We start from the raw sequence: 19,633 nt of genomic DNA on the forward strand, positions 1-19,633 counted from the left end.
ATTTTTTCATTTGATGTTGCAGTTTGAGAGAGAAAAGAAAAGCCTGAGTGGGTTTTGAGGGCCGGTGAGTGTTAAGAGTGATGGTGAACATGCTGCTGTAACACACAGGGGAGAGAGGCAGAGGAATGCAGAGTGGAGAGGAGACACACAAGGTGACCTTTGGGAAGGCTGAAAATGCACACAATACTATAAATCAACTGTGGGCAACGCAAGGTTTGGGATCCACAGCCCCTCCAGATTACTGACATTACCCGCCAGCCAGGAGACTGACAGGGTGGGGGACGGGACAGGGGTGACATCCTGTGTGTGAATGTGTGTGTGCGTGTACCTGCCTGTGTGTGTTTGCTGTATGTGTGAGTGTATGTACTGTATATGTGAGTGCAAGTGTGTGAACATGAGGGAGAATATGAAATATACCTGTGCCCCTTCTACAAATATTTTTAGCAGAGTTGCAGTTAATTAGGTCAACTCCTCCCCCACATAGATTTTTCTGTAATGTACCTACCTGTCCAAGGCAGATCGTGTCTGCAGTCAAATGTACTGAATGCCTGCTACTGTATCAGTCATGCCCATGCACTTAAAGACCATGACACTCATTGGTTCAGACAAACACTTACAAACAACAAAATACACATGAACATGATCTGAATAGCCTGGTGGTAGTAGCAAGCCACCCAGACTGAAACTAATATTCACCACACACAAACAAAATGATCCACGTCTATAGTCTTCACAGAAGCATTCAAAAATATCATTGATGATGCTATTTCAAGTGCATCCAAGTGCATCACTTGTGTTCCAGCGGTTGGCAGAATGTAACGCTAGCAGAAACACTGTGCATATCATATCCATTCATAGCTGGTAATTGTATTCAAAGTGATACACAGAGTAGTGTCATAAATCAAACATTGCTATCTCTCTCTCTGTCTCTCTTTCTCTCTCTCCGTCTTTCTCTTTTTCTCTCTCTCTCCGTCACAGTCTTATTCTCTCTCTTTCCCAAGTCCAAGCTCCAGAGTTTCAGCAACAGGGCCTTCTCCAGGGATGATCCAAGGCTCTGGAACTCCTTCCCTCCAGCCATCCATGACTCTGAATCCATCACCATCGTTTAGTCCCTCCTAAAGCCCAACCTCTTCACCTTGGCCTACCTCTAAGCCCCTCCCCACAGACACTCTCTCCCACACACGCTCTCTCTACCCCCCCCCCCCCCCCCCCCCACACACACACACACAACACCTGCTCGCTCACTCATACACTGACACATCACATTCTTTCCTCTTCTTTAAGCTCCTCCCCTTCTCTTTGTTTCATGTTTTGTTACATCCTGCTGTTAGACTGGCGTTGTCTGGTTTTGATATCTCGGGTTAGTTTCATTGAAAAGTCCTATATAAGTCCCATGTACTATTATTACCAATCTTTTACAAACATAGAGTAAATATCATCCACATGTACATAAACAGGTACAGTACATTCATACATAGTTCCTTCTCCTGCTCAGGCTTGGTCTCATAAAGGGGAGGCCCTGGGAGGTTGGTGACCATTACAAACCCAGGTAGCGTACATTCTGTTTTCCCCTGCCCTTAAATACAACCATGACTCATTTCACCTTCCCATTTCATGAGCCATTCTCTTCTTTGGGTCTGTGAAGAGGCAGAGAGCTGACTGCTGAGAGGGCTAAATTCCTCCTGTACCCTACGTCTGTTTTCCTGCATCTCCATACATATTAAAAAGAACATACTAAAAGTACTATATTTTCTCATCATCATGATCATTATGGTGACATTGTTTATTATGGTGACATTGTCTCTCCTCCAACCCTAAGAGCTCAGTCAGAGAACTTCAGAGCTGGTCCAAGATAATAATAATTATAATTGTGTGAGTTCTTATATTTGTCCTGTTTCACACATGCACAAGTGTGTATTATACGCATGAGTGAATTTGAAATGTGTTTTTTGCATATCCCAACTCTCCTTGAGACTCCCTCGGAGATTGGGGTCATGGTAAGGGTCAACCATTATCAACGGCGACACTGGAGCAATTAGGGTTAAGTGCATTGCTCAAACGCACATCAACAGATGTTTCATCTTATCAGCTCGGGGATTCAAACTAGCAACCTTTCGGTTACTGGCCCAACACTCTAAACACTAGGCTACCTGCGGCCCAAGTTCACGGGACAAACAGAACAGAAGAGAGCAAAGCCCATTCACTCTCAACACTGACTACTGATTGGGCTTGATTTCTCTCATTTCATTTCACACAGCGATATTCACCGCAGGAAAAAAATATGCATCAAAACCTTGATATCTGAGGAGTTTGAAGCTGAAAATGATCATAGGCGGCAGAGAAGAGAGCCGGGTATATAGAGGGTTCTGAGAGCAGTTTCCCCTCCTTTGAAAGCTCTTTGTTGTGGGAAACACAAAGGCGTAGAGTACAGTTGAATTCTGGACTCATGGAAAATCTTTCAGATCTATACGAGGAGGAGAGAGGGAACTAACGTCTGTGTTGCGTCGTGTGGGGAAAATTGTTTGGCAAAGCCACAGTGACAATGTGAGAATGTAATATTGTTATACTAAAGTAAACACAAACAGTGGTGATGGTGTACTTCAGGGGAATTTCATACACACTTTTTGTCTCCTTGAAGACAAAGGACTTTAATATGTTTTCTTACTTTCATTATTTCTGTGCTTTGTTCACTGTTTGAATGAGCACACCTTTATCTGTCTCGCTACGCCCAATGACTAAACATGTAAAGAAAAAGATTCAAGTGAATTTGAAGACTAAACAGATGTATGTGTTGTCCTGAAAACAACAAGTAGCTACTTGACTACAGGTTGGATGTATATCATCAGTATCCACATGGTTCTGTTCATCTTCTTCATTACACTTCAACCCTGTATTTAACTAGCTGGGGCAAAAGTTTAGTAAGACCCTAGCGACACCAAACTCCAAGCGAGGGGAAAATGAAATGAGTGGATTTGGTAATCCCCAGGTAATCCTGGGAGGGGTGTGTTACACGGACGATAAGACGGGCTGGCAGCAACACGCCATCTACGACTTCAGCGAGAGAAAGCAACGCTTTCCTACCTTTTCCTTATCACAGGGTTTTGGCTGCACAACACTGATTATCCTCCCTGTTTGCTGGCGTAACGCTGATTATCTTCCCCCTATGCCAGGAGCCCCTCTGAGAGGATCATTGCTCTTAATCCCCCGACCTAGCCCCCTCTAACAAACCTTGGACTGGCTCCCTCCCTCCGTCGCTAGCTGCTTCCCTCCCTGGCACCATGGGAAACGTGGTAAACAATTAAGAGATTAAAAAGCCTGGGCCAAGAGCTTCTCCTTTTCTACTGAGAGAGAGGCCCAGTCAGGTCCATTGTGTTTAGTGTTGGGCCTACTCTCCAGTCCTTTTGCTGTTAGGCTTCCAGTGACAAGGTTTATGTAATCAATGTACCTCAGATGGGTTTTTCACTCAGTGCTTGCTTGTTGTATTCAGATACAGCCTTTCGCTAACAGGGATTGACAGAGGCGCTCCATGCAGCCTAAAAAACAATGGCTCCTCTCTGAACAGAACAGAAAACAGACATGTGGATCCACTCTCTCTGATCTCTCTCACACATCATGGAGCAGGGAAGTCAGAGTTTACTGAAAGGCCTGGATATTAAGCTACTTGGAGTTGGAAAATAGGCTTCATCAAGGGCAGACAAGGGCTGTGTTGTTGGATGTTTATTATGATAAATAAGTATCTTTTTGATCAACCTGACCGATAATCAGTCACACATACACTGAGACAGACAGACAGAGACAGACACAGAGACAGAGACAGAGACAGAGACAGAGACAGAGACAGAGACAGAGACAGAGACAGAGACAGAGACAGAGACAGACAGACAGACAGACAGACAGACAGACAGACAGACAGACAGACAGACAGACAGACAGACAGACAGACAGACAGAGACAGACAGTCAGACAGACAGACAGACAGACAGAGACAGACAGACAGAGACAGACAGACAGACGGTGTAAAGACATACAGTAGTCACTGACAGACAGCTAGAGTCACACTGACACATTAATTGACTGACGAGGATGAAGATTAGCAACATTTAGACCGTTAGAAAGACAGAGGAAAACAAAGAGAGATAGTAAGACAGAAGTGTTACCTCGTAGTGGGGACTTCATGGCAGCCTCCACCATGCCAACCAGTAGCTGCAGGCTCTTGGGGTCTTGGGCCAGCCCCGAGGCGAAGGCGGCCAACGCGTCGGCATGGCGACCAAGGTACTGAAGGGCAACACCCTGTCGGAAGTATGCCTGTGGAGAGGAGAGAGAGAGGGAGAGGGAAGGAAAGGGAGTTAGACCCAATCAAATCATGAGAAAACAAAAAAGATTACTTAACACATTGGAAAGAATTAACAAAAACACTGAGCAAACTAGAATGCTATTTGGCACTACACAGAGAGTACACCGTGGCAGAATACCTGATCACTGTGACTGACCCAAGATGTAAGAAATGTTTGACGATGTACAGACTCAGTGAGCATACAGTGCCTTGCGAAAGTATTCGGCCCCCTTGAACTTTGCGACCTTTTGCCACATTTCAGGCTTCAAACATAAAGATATAAAACTGTATTTTTTTGTGAAGAATCAACAACACGTGGGACACAATCATGAAGTGGAACGACATTTATTGGATATTTCAAACTTTTTTAACAAATCAAAAACTGAAAAATTGGACTTGCAAAATTATTCAGCCCCTTTACTTTCAGTGCAGCAAACTCTCTCCAGAAGTTCAGTGAGGATCTCTGAATGATCCAATGTTGACCTAAATGACTAATGATGATAAATACAATCCACCTGTGTGTAATCAAGTCTCCGTATAAATGCACCTGCACTGTGATAGTCTCAGAGGTCCGTTAAAAGCGCAGAGAGCATCATGAAGAACAAGGAACACACCAGGCAGGTCCGAGATACTGTTGTGAAGAAGTTTAAAGCCGGATTTGGATACAAAAAGATTTCCCAAGCTTTAAACATCCCAAGGAGCACTGTGCAAGCGATAATATTGAAATGGAAGGAGTATCAGACCACTGCAAATCTACCAAGACCTGGAAGTCCCTCTAAACTTTCAGCTCACACAAGGAGAAGACTGATCAGAGATGCAGCCAAGAGGCCCATGATCACTCTGGATGAACTGCAGAGATCTACATCTGAGGTGGGAGACTCTGTCCATAGGACAACAATCAGTCGTATATTGCACAAATCTGGCCTTTATGGAAGAGTGGCAAGAAGAAAGCCATTTCTTAATGATATCCATAAAAAGTGTTGTTTAAAGTTTGCCACAAGCCCCTGGGAGACACACCAAACATGTGGAAGAAGGTGCTCTGGTCAGATGAAACCAAAATTGAACTTTTTGGCAACAATGCAAAACGTTATGTTTGGCGTAAAAGCAACACAGCTGAACACACCATCCCCACTGTCAAACATGGTGGTGGTAGCATCATGGTTTGGGCCTGCTTTTCTTCAGCAGGGACAGGGAAGATGGTTAAAATTGATGGGAAGATGGATGGAGCCAAATACAGGACCATTCTGGAAGAAAACCTGATGGAGTCTGCAAAAGACCTGAGACTGGGACGGAGATTTGTCTTCCAACAAGACAATGATCCAAAACATAAAGCAAAATCTACAATGGAATGGTTCAAAAATAAACATATCCAGGTGTTAGAATGGCCAAGTCAAAGTCCAGACCTGAATCCAATCGAGAATCTGTGGAAAGATCTGAAAACTGCTGTTCACAAATGCTCTCCATCCAACCTCACTGAGCTCGAGCTGTTTTGCAAGGAGGAATGGGAAAAAAATTCAGTCTCTCGATGTGCAAAACTGATAGAGACATACCCCAAGCGACTTACAGCTGTAATCGCAGCAAAAGGTGGCGCTAGAAAGTATTAACTTAAGGGGGCTGAATAATTTTGCACGCCCAATTTTTCAGTTTTTGATTTGTTAAAAAAGTTTGAAACATCCAATAAATGTCATTCCACTTCATGATTGTGTCCCACTTGTTGTTGATTATTCACAAAAAAATACAGTTTTATATCTTTATGTTTGAAGCCTGAAATGTGGCAAAAGGTCGCAAAGTTCAAGGGGGCCGAATACTTTCGCAAGGCACTGTAGTCTTGCTATTGAGAAAGGCCACCAAAGGCAGACCTGGCTCTCAAGAGAAGACAGGCTATGTGCTCACTGCCCACAAAAAGGTGGAAACTGAGCTGCACTTCCTAACCTCCTGCCAAATGTATGACTATTAGAGACACATATTTCCCTCAGAAAACACACACCCACAAAGAATTTCAAAACAAATCCAATTTTGATAAAATCCTATAGCTATTGGAAGAAATACCACAGTATGTAATCACAGCAGCAAGATTTGTGACCTGTTGCCACAAGAAAAGGACAACCAGTGAAGAACATAAACCATTGTAAATACAACCTATATTTATGTTGATTTATTTTCCCTTTTGTACTTTAACTATTTGCACATCATTACAACACTGTATATAGACATTTGACATTTGAAATGTCTTTATTCTTTTGGAACTTTTGTGAGTGTAATGTTTACTGTATATTTTGCATTGTTTATTTATCTGTTTACTTGCTTTGGCAATGTAAACATGTGTTTCCTATGTCAATAAAACCCTTCAATTGAAATTGAATTGAGAGTGAGAAGTCACTACAGCAGTCTAGCTTCACAGCAAGGGGCTGCAAACAAACACATTACCAGACACTCATTTAACGCCACTTGCATTTTTGTCTTCTTCACATGAGCAGTTTTCAGAGTACATGGCACCACTCTCCTTTGTATTCCCATAATAGAGCGATGACTGTGTTTCCTGTACTTGTTAATTGGATTATACATTTTACATAAATGCACATGATACAGTACACACTCATCGGTTGCATTTCTCAAAAGCATGCCATTGTTTTCTATTCACACAAATGGTTTTGGTTTGCAGTGGGTATCGTCTGCGCACAAGTGCAGAGTAAAGGGATTTCTATTAGATTCCGTTGAAAGAGCTTAGAGAGGGAGAGAGAGCCTGTCTACATAATGGAGTTACTTTATAGCATCATAAAAGGATAGCCATAAATAATCCAGACTCTCCATGTTATTTTTCACAGTTTTGCTATAATGACATACAGTACGTGTACTACCACCCTGAATCTGCCGTGGCCTATTTGTCGACATCTGGGCCTTTCAATAGTGTGGAGCCCTCGAGTAGAATTCCTCCTCTTCCACCAGTTTGTTCCCATTGCTCTCAGATAGCTAGTCAGTCACATGGTGGTTGAGTGTGATTTAACAGCAGTGAAAGGCACAGATCATGTGGCCACAGCCATATGTGATACTGACACTTAAGAAATGGAGGCAAAACAAATACAATGTCCATTACCCAAAACCAATAGTATAATAAAGAGAACCAATATTTCACCAATAGGTTTCCAATGGCAGCAGCCTCTCCCCTATCTATGTGTAGCCTGTAGAGACAGAGCTGTTTCCTGGTCTGCCTGTCTGTCTCTATCTGTCTCCATCTATGTTTGTGTCCCAAGGCTGATCTGAGACCAATCCTAGGACAAAACTGAACAGAACCCAGCTCTGCTCAGCTCAGCTCCATGCCCTGAGTAAGCACTGCAGCCCAGCTCACAGCCTACTCCAGCCAAATCATTAAATCCACCCGCAGATCTGGGATGATATAAACACTGCAAAAGTTATACTAAAGTGTTCCCTTCTGAATAGCTGAGGAATGCTCAACTTTGTTCTCTTATTTCGAGGCAGAGGTGAGTTTTGATAATTGCTTGTGTGATTTGCTAGCAACAACATTGAGTCACCATCTTACTTGTTAAAATGTCAATTCTGAAAATTCTATGTTTGTTCTGTACAACTTGCTCAACTGGAGACGTACTGGCCTTGACGTACTACGCAAGCTGAGGTCCAATTGGAACAAGTGTATTCGAGCTGAGTTGAGCAACACAAATTTGGGAAAAAAAGTTGGTGGTTGTAATCAAAGTTTTTATTAAAAGTATGAATTTTAGCACCATGCGGAAGGACCGTGGTTGTACAGGACAAACATAGACATTTAGGATGGGGTGAAATATTGCCTGGAAATACAATTTAAAGTTTGGTATGGATAGTCCTCTTATGTCTTTCCCTATAGAAATGTGTTAATTTTATCTGCGATTGTTTACATTTCTATATACATTTTGAAACCTCACAATGAATTTTATTCCAATAGCCAGAAGGGAGAGCCATGGGAATCACTGAACTATAAAATTTTTGCCGTGGCAATATATACATTTTGACAGTAGATATTCTGTCGGTTAAAGCAACCGGGATATTATTCCATGTACTGAAGTCGGATTGAATTGATTTGAGCGTGCTGTTAAAGTTTCTGGCAATGGTTTTATCTTAGGACGGAAATATATCTGCTCCCAAATATTTAAATGGGAAAGGATTGGGATTCCATAAGGAGAGATGGAGTCCTCCATCGGGGTCTTGAGCGGCAGTGGGGCTGATTTGGTTAGATTCATTTTGTCATTTTAATTTATCAGATTAATTTATCTATGACCTTCAATGCGTTTGGTAGCGATTGAGATACATTGTCTGGATATAGAAAAATATTGTCTGCGTAAAATGAGATGAAGTGATCAGAAATGAGTGTTATATCCTTCGATTGTTGAGTTGCCTGGGCCAGGGGTTCCATGGATAATAAGAATAGCAAAGCGGAAATTGGATCGCCTTGTCTGCAGCTTCTAGTGATTCTGAATGGAGCAGAGCAGATATTGCCTGTTATAACTATGGCTGAGGGATTGGCACATCATTGGTTCTTAAAGGATGTAAATGTGCATGTTCAATTTTAAATTTAATAAAAACTGTTGCACCTACAAACTTAGTCAATCTGACATATTTTTTGTCTAATGGAAAATATTCAGAAAACTCAATTGCTAATAACACTGTAAAAACTCTGGTATGTGTTGTGTACCTCCAATCAGGTTAATTTGTGAATTTTCTAAAATGCTATGTGTAATATATGTGTGTACAGTGCTTCAGAAAGTATTTATACCCATTGACTTATTCCACATTTTGTTGTGTTACAGCGTGAGTTCAAAATGGATTCCATATGTTTTTCTCTCACCCATCTACACACAATACCCCATAATGACAAAGTGAAAACATGTTTTTGGAAATGTTTGCAAATGTATTGAAAATTAAATACAGAAATGTCTAATTTACATAAATATTCTCACCTCTTTGCTATGACACTCCAAATTGAGCTCAGGAGCATCCAATTTCCTTTGATCATCCTCACTACAACTTGATTGGAGTCCACCTGTGGCTAATTCAATTGTTTGGCCATGATTTTAAAAAGAAACACACCTGTCTATATACAGTGCCTTGCGAAAGTATTCGGCCCCCTTGAACTTTGCGACCTTTTGCCACATTTCAGGCTTCAAACATAAAGATATAAAACTGTATTTTTTTGTGAAGAATCAACAACAAGTGGGACACAATCATGAAGTGGAACGACATTTATTGGATATTTCAAACTTTTTTAACAAATCTAAAACTGAAAAATTGGGCGTGCAAAATTATTCAGCCCCCTTAAGTTAATACTTTGTAGCGCCACCTTTTGCTGCGATTACAGCTGTAAGTCGCTTGGGGTATGTCTCTATCAGTTTTGCACATCGAGAGACTGACATTTTTTCCCATTCCTCCTTGCAAAACAGCTCGAGCTCAGTGAGGTTGGATGGAGAGCATTTGTGAACAGCTGTTTTCAGTTCTTTCCACAGATTCTCGATTGGATTCAGGTCTGGACTTTGACTTGGCCATTCTAACACCTGGATATGTTTATTTTTGAACCATTCCATTGTAGATTTTGCTTTATGTTTTGGATCATTGTCTTGTTGGAAGACAAATCTCCGTCCCAGTCTCAGGTCTTTTGCAGACTCCATCAGGTTTTCTTCCAGAATGGTCCTGTATTTGGCTCCATCCATCTTCCCATCAATTTTAACCATCTTCCCTGTCCCTGCTGAAGAAAAGCAGGCCCAAACCATGATGCTGCCACCACCATGTTTGACAGTGGGGATGGTGTGTTCAGGGTGATGAGCTGTGTTGCTTTTACGCCAAACATAACGTTTTGCATTGTTGCCAAAAAGTTCAATTTTGGTTTCATCTGACCAGAGCACCTTCTTCCACATGTTTGGTGTGTCTCCCAGGTGGCTTGTGGCAAACTTTAAACGACACTTTTTATGGATATCTTTAATAAATGGCTTTCTTCTTGCCACTCTTCCATAAAGGCCAGATTTGTGCAATATACGACTGATTGTTGTCCTATGGACAGAGTCTCCCACCTCAGCTGTAGATCTCTGCAGTTCATCCAGAGTGATCATGGGCCTCTTGGCTGCATCTCTGATCAGTCTTCTCCTTGTATGAGCTGAAAGTTTAGAGGGACGGCCAGGTCTTGGTAGATTTGCAGTGGTCTGATACTCCTTCCATTTCAATATTATCGCTTGCACAGTGCTGCTTGGGATGTTTAAAGCTTGGGAAATCTTTTTGTATCCAAATCCGGCTTTAAACTTCTTCACAACAGTATCTCGGACCTGCCTGGTGTGTTCCTTGTTCTTCATGATGCTCTCTGCGCTTTTAACGGACCTCTGAGACTATCACAGTGCAGGTGCATTTGTACAGAGACTTGATTACACACAGGTGGATTGTATTTATCATCATTAGTCATTTAGGTCAACATTGGATCATTCAGAGATCCTCACTGAACTTCTGGAGAGAATTTGCTGCACTGAAAGTAAAGGGGCTGAATAATTTTGCACGCCCAATTTTTCAGTTTTTGATTTGTTAAAAAAGTTTGAAATATCCAATAAATGTCGTTCCACTTCATGATTGTGTCCCACTTGTTGTTGATTCTTCACAAAAAAATACAGTTTTATATCTTTATGTTTGAAGCCTGAAATGTGGCAAAAGGTCGCAAAGTTCAAGGGGGCCGAATACTTTCGCAAGGCACTGTAAATATATGGATGGTCGTGCGGCATAGTCAAGATGCAATAGATGGTATGAAATACAGTATACACATATGAGATGAGTAATGTAGTACATGTAAACATTAAAGTGGCATTATTTAAAGTGACTAGTGATACCTTTATTAAATCCATTTATTAAAGTGGCCAGTGATTTCGGTCTGTATGTTGGCAGCAGCCTCTCTATGTTAGTGATGGCTGTTTAACAGTCTGATGGCCTTGAAATAGAAGCTGTTTTTCAGTCTCTCGGTCCCAGCTTTGATGCACCTGTACTGACCTCACCTTCCAGATGATAGCGGGGTGAAAAGGCAGTGGCTCGGGTGGTTATTGACCTTGATGATCTTTAGGCCTTCCTGGGACATTGGGTGCTGTAGGTGTCTTGAGGGCAGGTAGTTTGCCCCCGGTGATGCATTGTGCAGACCGCACCACCCTCTGGAGAGCCTTGCGGATGAGGGCGGTGCAGTTGCCGTATCAGGCGGTGATACAGCCCGACAGGATGCTCTCGATTGTGCATCTGTAAAAGTTTGAGTGTTTTCGGTGACAAGCCAAATTTCTTCAGCCTACCGAGTTTGAACAGGCGCTATCGCACCTTCTTCACCACTCTGTCTGTGTGGGTGGACCATTTCAGTTTGTCCGTGCTGTGTACACCGAGGAACTTAAAACTTTCCACCTTCTCCACTGCTGTCCCGTCGATGTGGATAGGGGGGTGCTCCCTCTGTTGTTTCCTGAAGTCCACAATCATCTCCTTTGTTTTGTTGACGTTGAGTGAGAGGTTGTTTTCCTGACACCGCACTCCAAGTGCCCTCACCTCCTCCCTGCAGGCTGTCTCATCATTGTTGGTAATCAAGCCCACTACTGTTGTGTCATCTGCAAACTTGATGATTGAGTTGGAGGCGTGCATGGCCACACAGTCATGGGTGAACAGGGAGTACAGGAGGGGGCTAGGCACGCACACTTGTAGGGCCCCTGTGTTGAGGATCAGCAAGGTGGAGATATTGTTTCCTACCTTCACCACCTGGGGGCGGCCCGTCAAAAAGTCCAGGACCCAATTGCACAGGGCGGGGTTGAGACCCAGGGCCGTAAACTTAATGATGTGCTTGGAGGGTACTATGGTGTTGAATGCTGAGCTGTAGTCAATGAACAGCATTCTTATATATTACTCTTGTCTAGATGGGTTAGGGCAGTGGGAAGTGTGATGGCGATTGCATCGTCTTGGGACCTGTTGGGGCGGTATGCAAACTGAAGTAGGTCTAGGGTGGCAGGTAAGGTGGAGGTGATATGATCCTTGACTATTCACTAAAAGCACTTCATGATGACAGAAGTGAGTGCAGTTATCTTTGCCTTCTTCGGTACAGGAACAATGGTGGCCATCTTGAAGCATGTGGAGACAGCAGACTAGGATAGGGAGCGAATGAATATGTTCGTAAACACACCAGCCAGCTGGTCTGCGCATGCTCTGAGGACGCGGCTAGGGATGCCGTCTGGGACAGCAGCCTTGTGAGGGTTAACGCGTTTAAATGTTTTACTCACTTCGGCCACAGAGAGGGGGGGCCCACAGTCCTTGGTAGAGGGCCGCGTCGGTGGCACTGTATTATCCTCAAAGCGGGCAAAGAAGGTGTTTAGTTTGTCTGGAAGCAAAAGTCGATGTCCGTGACGTGACTGGTTTTCGTTTTGTAGTCCTTAATTGCCTGTAGACACTGCCATATACATCTTGTGTCTGGGCCGTTGAATTGCGACTCCATTTTGTCCCTATACTGACATTTCCCTTGTTTGATTGCCTTGCAGAGGGAATAACTACACTGTTTATATTCGGCCATATTCCCCGACCTCTTTACATGGTTGAATGCGGTGGGTCACGCTTTCAGTTTTGTGCGAATGCCGCCGTCTATACACGGTTTCTGGTTGGGGTAGGTTTTAGTAGTCACAGTGGGTACAACATCTCCAATGCACTTCCTAATAAATTCACTCATCGAGTCGGCGTATAAATCAATATTATTGTCTGAGGCTTCCCGGAACATTTTCCAGTCTACGTGATCAAAACAATCTTGAAGTGTGGATTCCGATTGGTCAGAACAATGATCAATGATTCTAGTCATGGGTACATTCTGTTTGAGTTTCTGCCCATAGGACGGTACTGGCAAGATGGAGTTGTGGTCGGATTTCCCGAAGGGAGGGCAGGGGAGGGCCTTGTATGCATCGCAGAATTTAGAGTAGCAGTGGTCTAGTGTTTTGCTCGAGTAGGTACTACAGTCAATGTGTTGGTAGAATTTAGGTAGCCTTGTTCTCAAATTAGCTTTGTTAAAATCCCCAGCTACAATAAATGCAACCTCAGGATATATGGTTTCCAGTTTACACAGAGTCCAGTGAAGTTCTTTCATGGCCGTCGAGCTATCTGCTTGGGGGGATATACACGGCTGTGACTATAATCGAAGAGATTTCTCTTGGGAGCATTTGATTGTAAGGAAATCTAGATCAGGTGAACAAAAGGACTTGAGTTCCTGTATGTTGTTATTGTTACACCATGAGTCGATAATCATGAGGCATACACCTCCGCCCTTCTTCTTACCAGAGAGATGTTTGTTTCTGTCGGCGCGATGCATGAAGAAACCCGGTGGCTGTACTGACTCTGACAGCATATCCCGAGTGAGCCATGTTTCTGTGAAACAGAGAATGTTACCACCTCTGATGTCTCTCTGGAAGGCAACTTGTGCCCTAATTTCGTCCACCTTGTTGTCTAGAGACTGGACATTTGCGACTAATACACTCGGAAGCGGTGGGTGTTGTGCTCGCCTTCTAAGTCTGACCAGGAGGCCGCGTCCTACGGCGACAACGTTGTTTTGGGCCAGCCTCTGGGATTAGATCCAATGTCCAGAGTGGAGGTCCGAAAAGGATCCGCTTCGGTAAAGTCATATTCCTGGTCGTAATGTTGGTAAATTGACGCCGCTCTTATATCCAATAGTTCTTCCTGGCTGTATGTAATAACACTTAAGATTTTCTGGGCTAACAACGTAAGAATTAATACTTAAAAAAAAACAAATTACTGTTTCCTAAGGATTTGAAGCGAGGTGACCATCTCTGTCGGCGCCATCTTGTTTTATGAATACTTTCTGAAGGCACTGGATATGTAATTCTAAGAGGCTAACCTGTAGTCAGTCTGGGCTACTCCCTTTCCACTGAGGATACTCTGACTGCAGTAGCTAGCAGCTTCCAAAAGTGACACGGAGGATAATTTGTGATTAGCATCTAAGAGGTGTTTTCATTAGTGTCTCTCCAGCCTCTCTCCAGCCTCTCCGCAAGCACCAGTAGGGAAGGGGAAAAGGGGAGGGGATTAGGGAAAATGAGACATGACATTGAATTTATGGAGACCCGTAATTAATTTCACTTCCGTCCAAGCCGCTGTTTATTACCAATCTCTCTCTGCCCTCGTCCCCCTCTCTCTGCTTCCCCCGAGCCTGCATCACAACTCCATTGAAACATATGAGGACAGAGATTAGATTCAAAGCATTAACCTTTGTTCTAACACTGTTATTATAGGATGGGAACGAGGGCCAGTGTGCCCGCCGCTCGATATTAATTGCATCTGGTGGCGGCTGAGGCTGAGTTTGGGCTGCTTGCCGTAGGAGCAGAGAGACGGGCTCGGAGACCTTCTGCCCCAGGGAACAACAGACATTTAAAAGCACTTTTCTCTTTGATTAGATTTACCATATAACTGCTCTTTCATTCCCCTCTGAGAGCCAAGCAATGAGAGAGAGAGAACCAACAAGAGGCAAAAAAAATCAAATAATTGACATCTGCTTTATTTATTTTATTTAACCCCCCTCCTGCCCTACATATAAGTATTTAAAAACCTATACCCTTCAGAGGGCATCCAAATATTGCAAAAACAAGCATGTGCATAAATTCAAAACTCAAATAGCGACGGTGAAAGATGAGAGAATCGATGCACCACACCGCCTTAAAATAATTATCTCTCTGCCATTAATCTCAGCAGTCAAAACACACCATGTAGGCCACACATGCACACACAGACGCTTGAACACACACAGATATGAGCATTCGCTGCTCAACAGGTCGGTTATGCCACTAGCAGGGAGAAGTTGGAGAATACGGAGAGAGAGAGAGCATTTACTATTACGACACATTTCTATTCACACTTAACTGGATATTTTCTGAAAACACATCAGCAACCACTTAGAGCTGCAGCTCAAGCGATTAGCACACCCTTCAGCTCTCAGAGAGGAGAAGCAAGGAGAGAGCATCTGTGAGGCTCCACAGATTTGCCTTTCAAACGTATTACACAGTCACAAAGGAGAGGCAAAAGAGCATGCTTAATCACCTTACTGCCTCGCCTAGCCTTGCTTTCTCCCTATATATAGAGAGGCCAAATTGAGGATAAACACCACTGTTACCAAAGACACTTTAACTACAATACAGCGTCTGACCTGACTAACGCAAGGCGTCTTGTAAGAAATGACAACCAACGTTTCTCAACCTCTGTTTAGTGTGAAAATAAAACAACCTAAATTATTGAACCTTCCTTCCTGACTATTTGGCTCCTCTGTTTTCAGCTACAATGTGCTCATGATACAGAACATGTGTGGATTGACAAGAAAGGTTTGTCGTTCTTACCCCAGGGTGGATTTTGTGTGTGTCTCTGCATGTGTGTGTGAGAATGAGAGAAAGAAAGAGAGAGCGAAACTAGAGAGACAGAAGGAGAACAGAGCGGAGCTATGATAAAAGCTTTTCTTGTGTTCGAACATTTTAATATTTAATGACTGCTTGTTTGAAGTACTTTTAAATATTCATATTTTTATGTTTAAGAGGAAGAGGGAAAATGATGCAAAGAAAATATATACACATACATGCTGGTAGATTGTGCTACTACACACACACACACACACACACACACACACACACACACACACACACACACACACACACACACACACACACACAGCAAAGAGTAGGGCTCCTAGTTGGTGGGGTTTGACAGGAAGTTTACAGGATTACAGGATTACAGGATGTGTGTGTGTGTGTGAGCATGTGTGTGTGTGTGAGGGACCAACTGTTAGAGTGCTCTTTATTAGCAGATTTAGGTCCTAATACCCTGGGCATCTGTCCCCCTCCTCAGTCAGCCTGGCCCTTTGACAAACCCCCCAGGGGTGTACTGAGACCCTATTTATTACTAGTGTGTGTGTGTGTGTGTGTGTGTTAGCTAATCTTATTCAACTCTCACAGTAGTCTCTCTCAAAATGTAAGCTTTACCACCAGTACTACTTCAGCAGATACACTACATGACCAAAGGTATGTATACACCTGCTCATCAAACATCTCATTCCAAAATCATGGTCATTAATATGACCATGATCCCCCTTTGCTGCTATAACAGCCTCCACTCTTCTGGGAAGGCTTTCCACTCTATGTTAGAACATTGTTGCAGGGACTTTCTTCCATTCAGCCACAAGAGCATTAGTGACGTCGGGCACCGACGTTGGGTGATTAGGGCTGGCTCGCATTCTGCGTTCCAATTCATCACAAAGGTGTTCAATGGGTCAAAATCAGGGCTCTATGCAGGCCTTTCAAGTTCTTCCACACCGATCTCGACAAACCATTTCTGTATGGACCTCGCTTTGTGCATTGGGGCATTGTCATGCTGAAACAGGAAAGGGCCTTCCCCAAACTGTTGCCACAATGTTGGAAGTACAGCATCTTTGAGAATGTCATTGTATGCTGTAGCATTATGATTCCCGTTTACTGGAACTAAGGGGCCTAGCCCAAACCATGAAAAACAGCCCCAGACCATTATTCCTCCTCCACCAAACTTTGCAGTTGGCACTAGTGTTTATTAGTTAACACTACCGTTGACAGGTAGCATTCTCCCGGCATCCGCCAAACCCAGATTTGTCCGTCGGACTGCCATATGGTGAAGCGTGATTCATCACTCCAGAGAACACGTTTCCACTGCTCCAGAGTTCAATGGTGGCGAGCTTTACACCACTCCAGCCGATGCTTGGCATTGCGTATGGTGATCTTAGGTTAGTGTGCAGCAACTTCCAGAGGAAGTTTGGAACTCAGTAGTGAGTGCTGCAGCCAAGGACAGACGATTTCAACGCGCTACGCACTTCAGCACTTGGCGGTCCCATTCTGTGAGCTTGTGTGGTCTACCATTTCGCGGCTGAGCCGTTGTTGCTCCTAGATGTTTCCACTTCACAATAACAGCACTTACAGTTGACCGGGGCAGCTCTAGCAGGGCAGAAATCTGACGAACTGACTTGTTGGAAAGGTGGCATCCTTAGGCGATGCCAATTTGAAACTTACTGAGCTCCTCAGTAAGGCCATTCTACTGCCAATGTTTGTCTATGGAGATTGCATGGCTGTCTGCTTGATTTTATGGACCTGTCAGCAACGGGTGTGGCTGAAATAGCCGAATCCAGGAATTTGAAGGGGTGTCCACATACTTTTGTATATATAGTGTAGATGTACACACAGAGTTTCCATTAGCCTGAAATAGCCTGCTTCTGGCAGGTAAAAAAAACGGAAAAGCCGATTAATAAAATTGGTATAGGCCAATTGTCAGAAGAAAAATCCCATTATGAAATAATGCAGTTTAGCCTATTCATTGATTGAAATACCAGTCAATGTAGCATGAGAGCTGCTGATACAGCTGAATCTGCTATTTGTTGCTGCTGGAGTGAAATGTGCTTTAATAAGCCTAATCATTGTGCAAAAAACAATGGCTAAGATTAAAAAAAAAGCTAAAATGTTAATTTCTCAACTGCTAATTGTAGCTCGCTTCCCATTCGCCATTCAAGTGGCATGCTGCCTGTAGGAATGGTCACCAGAGCTGTTGCCAGAGAACTGAATATTAATTTCTCTAACATAAGCCGCCTCCAACGTCATTTTAAAGAATTTGGCAGTACGTCCAACCGGCCTCACAACCACAGACCATGGTTATGGCGTTGTGTAAGCAAGCGGTTTGCCAATATCAACATTTAAGAAGAAAGAAATGATTGTCCAAAAACAAAAAAAGGTGGCATTGACCCAATGATAAAGACAGTGAATATATTATGCACACTCACTGGAGATATGGCCGATGTTCTCTGCTGGTGCCAATAAGAGGCTACTTTTCACTCAATTAAGTTGAGAATTTTGATAACTAAAAGACAGATCAGATTATTTTTGTTGTCTTGTCTTTACAGAAATAGCCATTTGTTTTCCAAACTATTTTTCCGAGATTGTATTTTAAAATATTTCAATATGCCTGGCTGGGCCTCTCATCTTTTCACTACAGTCATAAGTCAACAATCATCTGTTTTATTTGCCCTGTGCTCAGCCCAAAATGCGGGCCCTTCCGACAGTAGGATATGCTAAAAAATTTAAAAAATAAGCTAATGAACCTCTTTGGCCAAATCATGCTTTCTGGTGAAGTGGCCTATTTTTAATGATTATATATATTTCTGTATAGACAGAAGCAAGCTGTCTATATAATTATATTATTAGGCTATATAATTTTGGCAATTGAATTCAATTTACTTTAGGGAAAGCTTAGCTTCCCCGAGCCTTATGGACGTGTCGCGTGTGTATTCTAACATCTTCAAATTGCTCATTGGAATTTGGTAAGAATGACATACGCCGTTGCATCCGAGTTGCATGCTCTGTTAAGATGGATCTGGAGGTGGAAGTAGTGCACACCTGGTTAGGTGAGGTGCTGACTAGCAGAGTAGAAGACTTGAAAAAGAAAAGGAGCGCTGCACTCTAGGAGTTCAGATGCAATCATTTATCACCAGCGTTTTGACAGCCACGCTGACAAATAGTGCAGGTCACTAGTTTCTACAGTTAGAAAGGAAACACACAGGTGTCTGTAATCATGGCCGGTGGTGACTTGATCTTATTGGTTGATTTAGAGATGTAAATATAAAATATTCAAAAGCATGAATGGATAACATATCATAGATACATTTTGGTTAAATAACCCTACAAACATTATTTACAATGGATAGCAAAAACACAATAATCACAAGAATGGCTTGGGAGTAAGGGTCTCGAAATTATAGATCCAGTCGGCCTCTCATTTGAACAATAAATCGTCAAGGTCACCCCCTCTCCTAGGGAGGGTGACATGTTTGATGCCGATATATCAAAGGGACAAAATAGAGGTTTGATTTATATATCTAAACCAACCAGTAGAAATCAAGCAACAGCCGACCATGATTACAGACAACTGTGTTTGTCCTTTAAAACTCTATAAACTAGTGACCTGCAGTGTTTGTCATTATACCCTGATGAAGACTGCTTGGTTGTCGAAACGTTGGTTAAAAACGTATTGCATCTGAACTCCTAAAGTGTGCGGTTCTCCTGTTCTGTTAATATGAATGACCATAATCTAAATGTGATTTCTGTCATTCTGAGCAACGTGAATGGACACCCTAATCAGGTTATGCACCCTACGCATATGGGTCCGGCACATTTATCAAATGTCTGGTAGATTAAAATGCTGCTGGCCAAATGTCTGGCACCATATTTTCTTAACGGAAACCCTGGTACACATTCAAAAGTTTGGGGTCACTTAGAA

The 19,633-nt window shown here is 42.9% G+C and overlaps 1 protein-coding gene across 3 annotated transcripts in view; it reads right to left on the reverse strand.

The window, feature by feature from the left end:
- LOC110535069 (tetratricopeptide repeat protein 28) overlaps nucleotides 1–19,633 on the reverse strand; it is a 328,541-nt gene that overhangs the window by 115,682 nt on the left and 193,226 nt on the right. For all 3 annotated transcript variants that reach the window (XM_036935885.1, XM_036935884.1, XM_036935887.1), the window contains one exon: nucleotides 4,158–4,305. In XM_036935885.1, coding sequence (XP_036791780.1) covers nucleotides 4,158–4,305 — 148 coding nt within the window. The remainder of the gene's footprint in view (nucleotides 1–4,157; nucleotides 4,306–19,633) is intronic.

The sequence above is a fragment of the Oncorhynchus mykiss genome, chromosome 11 (assembly GCF_013265735.2).
Source record: "Oncorhynchus mykiss isolate Arlee chromosome 11, USDA_OmykA_1.1, whole genome shotgun sequence".
Classification (NCBI taxonomy): Eukaryota; Metazoa; Chordata; class Actinopteri; order Salmoniformes; family Salmonidae; genus Oncorhynchus; species Oncorhynchus mykiss.